The 1661-nt window shown below is 50.2% G+C and overlaps 1 protein-coding gene across 1 annotated transcript in view; it reads right to left on the bottom strand.

Annotated features, from left to right (window-relative positions):
• SRP68 (signal recognition particle 68) overlaps positions 1-1661 on the bottom strand; it is a 40984-nt gene that overhangs the window by 3576 nt on the left and 35747 nt on the right. Inside the window, exons 10-11 of the mRNA XM_023729420.1 lie at positions 1106-1492; positions 251-288 (exon numbers count right to left, since the gene is read on the bottom strand). Of these exons, the coding sequence (XP_023585188.1) occupies positions 251-288; positions 1106-1492 (425 nt within the window). The remainder of the gene's footprint in view (positions 1-250; positions 289-1105; positions 1493-1661) is intronic.

Genomic DNA, 1661 nt, shown 5'->3' with positions numbered 1-1661 from the left:
GCCCTGAATTTGGACTTGTAGCCTACTGGACTGTGAGAGAATAAATTTCTCTTTGTAAAGCCATCCACTTGCGGTATTTCTGTTGGAGCAGCACTAGGTGACTGAGACAACAGGTGAGAAAACTGAAGCCAAGAGAGGTAAAGTGAGCCGCCCAGTCACACTCCTAGGAGAGCAGAGCTGGGATTCAGATCCAGGCAGAACCAACTCAAGGGCCTAAGTGCTCATCACCGCACTCCACTGCTGCTGCTACCAGGGCAGAGCCATTCGTTCTCTGGCCTCAGCCTCTCACTCGGCAACAAAAGGAATGACCTGACAAGGTCTGCACGCTACAAAATTCCGTGCTTCCATTCTGGGACACATCAGGTCAAAGCGGTATTTGTAAAACACTTCTTTATTCTCTCCTAAGATGGTTTGGTTGGCACCGCATCCTGAAATTACACCCCACTGTGCAGATGCTAAGAAGTCTTGATGGCACAGTGGTTAAGCACTCGGCTGCTAACCGACAGGTCGGCAGATCAAACCCACCAACCGCTCTGTGGGAGAAAGATGTGGCAGCCCGCTTCCGCAAATATTTCAGCCTTGGAAACCCTGTGGGGCAGTTCTACACTGTCCTATAGGGTTGCTACAAGTTGGAACTGACTTCACAGCAATGGGGTTGGGTTGTGATGATGCCGACACTCGGGTCTCCCTCCTGCCCCCACCCATCTATTCCTATCTTTCTGCCTTTGCTCACGGCCTCTGGTACTTCCTTTGTATTCAGAGATGAGTTCCTATGTAGAGGTCTCCCCACTGCAATAAAACCACCAGCTCTCTGAAGGCAGAGCCAGGTTTCTGCTTTATTCCCCAGGGGGCCTAGTGCTGTTCAGAGAACAGCAAGTGCTCTGCAACCAGCAGCTGTTCCCTCTGGTTTGTGACTAAATTACTAATAGTAACTAGTTCATTTTTCTAAACAGTCTCTACTGGTAAAACATACATGGATTCCTTGGACCAGATACATATATTTTTTAATAATCTCAAGGTCATTGCAACAGTCCACAAGCTTAGAAAGCTAGCTGTCGTCTGACAGTCAGTACAATAAACCAAACCACGGAGTCCTTCTCATGGCTGTCCTTTAGAGCAATGCTTCTTAAGCTTTAGTGTGCACCCGAATCCCCTAGGGATCTTGTTAAAATGAAGATTCTGACTCAGGAGGTCTGGGGTGCGGCCTGAGAGCCTGCATTTCTGGCTAGCTCCCGGTGAAGCTGGACACACCTTGCGTAGGAAGGCTTCATCAGTGGTTCTACCCTCCCAGCCCCGACAGAGCCTCCCTGCACAGCTTCCCAGGACTTTGGAAACACGGAGAGGACAACGTCTCACCTTCAGGCTGTTCTCGAAGGCCTCATGGTTGTCGTCAGAGTTGACTTCGTCTGCGTACTTCAGGACTCTGTCGTACAGCACAAGGGCTTCGCTCCACTTCTTCACCAGCACGTAGGACTGTGCAATGAAGAAACACCTGACGGGGAGGGAAGAGAGCCGCAGCGCTGTCACGCGACAAGCACTCAGATCAAGGCGTTTGGCGCAGTCTAGGCTAGATTTGGAAATAGGTTTCTTAACCCAAGGACCACCGCATGGGACACCCCCTACTTTCTAAACGTTTAGGTTTGCTAGGCTAACCTGAAACT

Source organism: Trichechus manatus, unplaced genomic scaffold (assembly GCF_000243295.1).
Source record: "Trichechus manatus latirostris isolate Lorelei unplaced genomic scaffold, TriManLat1.0 scaffold00028, whole genome shotgun sequence".
NCBI lineage: Eukaryota > Metazoa > Chordata > Mammalia > Sirenia > Trichechidae > Trichechus > Trichechus manatus.
The sequence above is the reverse complement of the archived record's forward strand: the minus strand, read 5'-3'. Positions and strand labels throughout refer to the sequence as shown.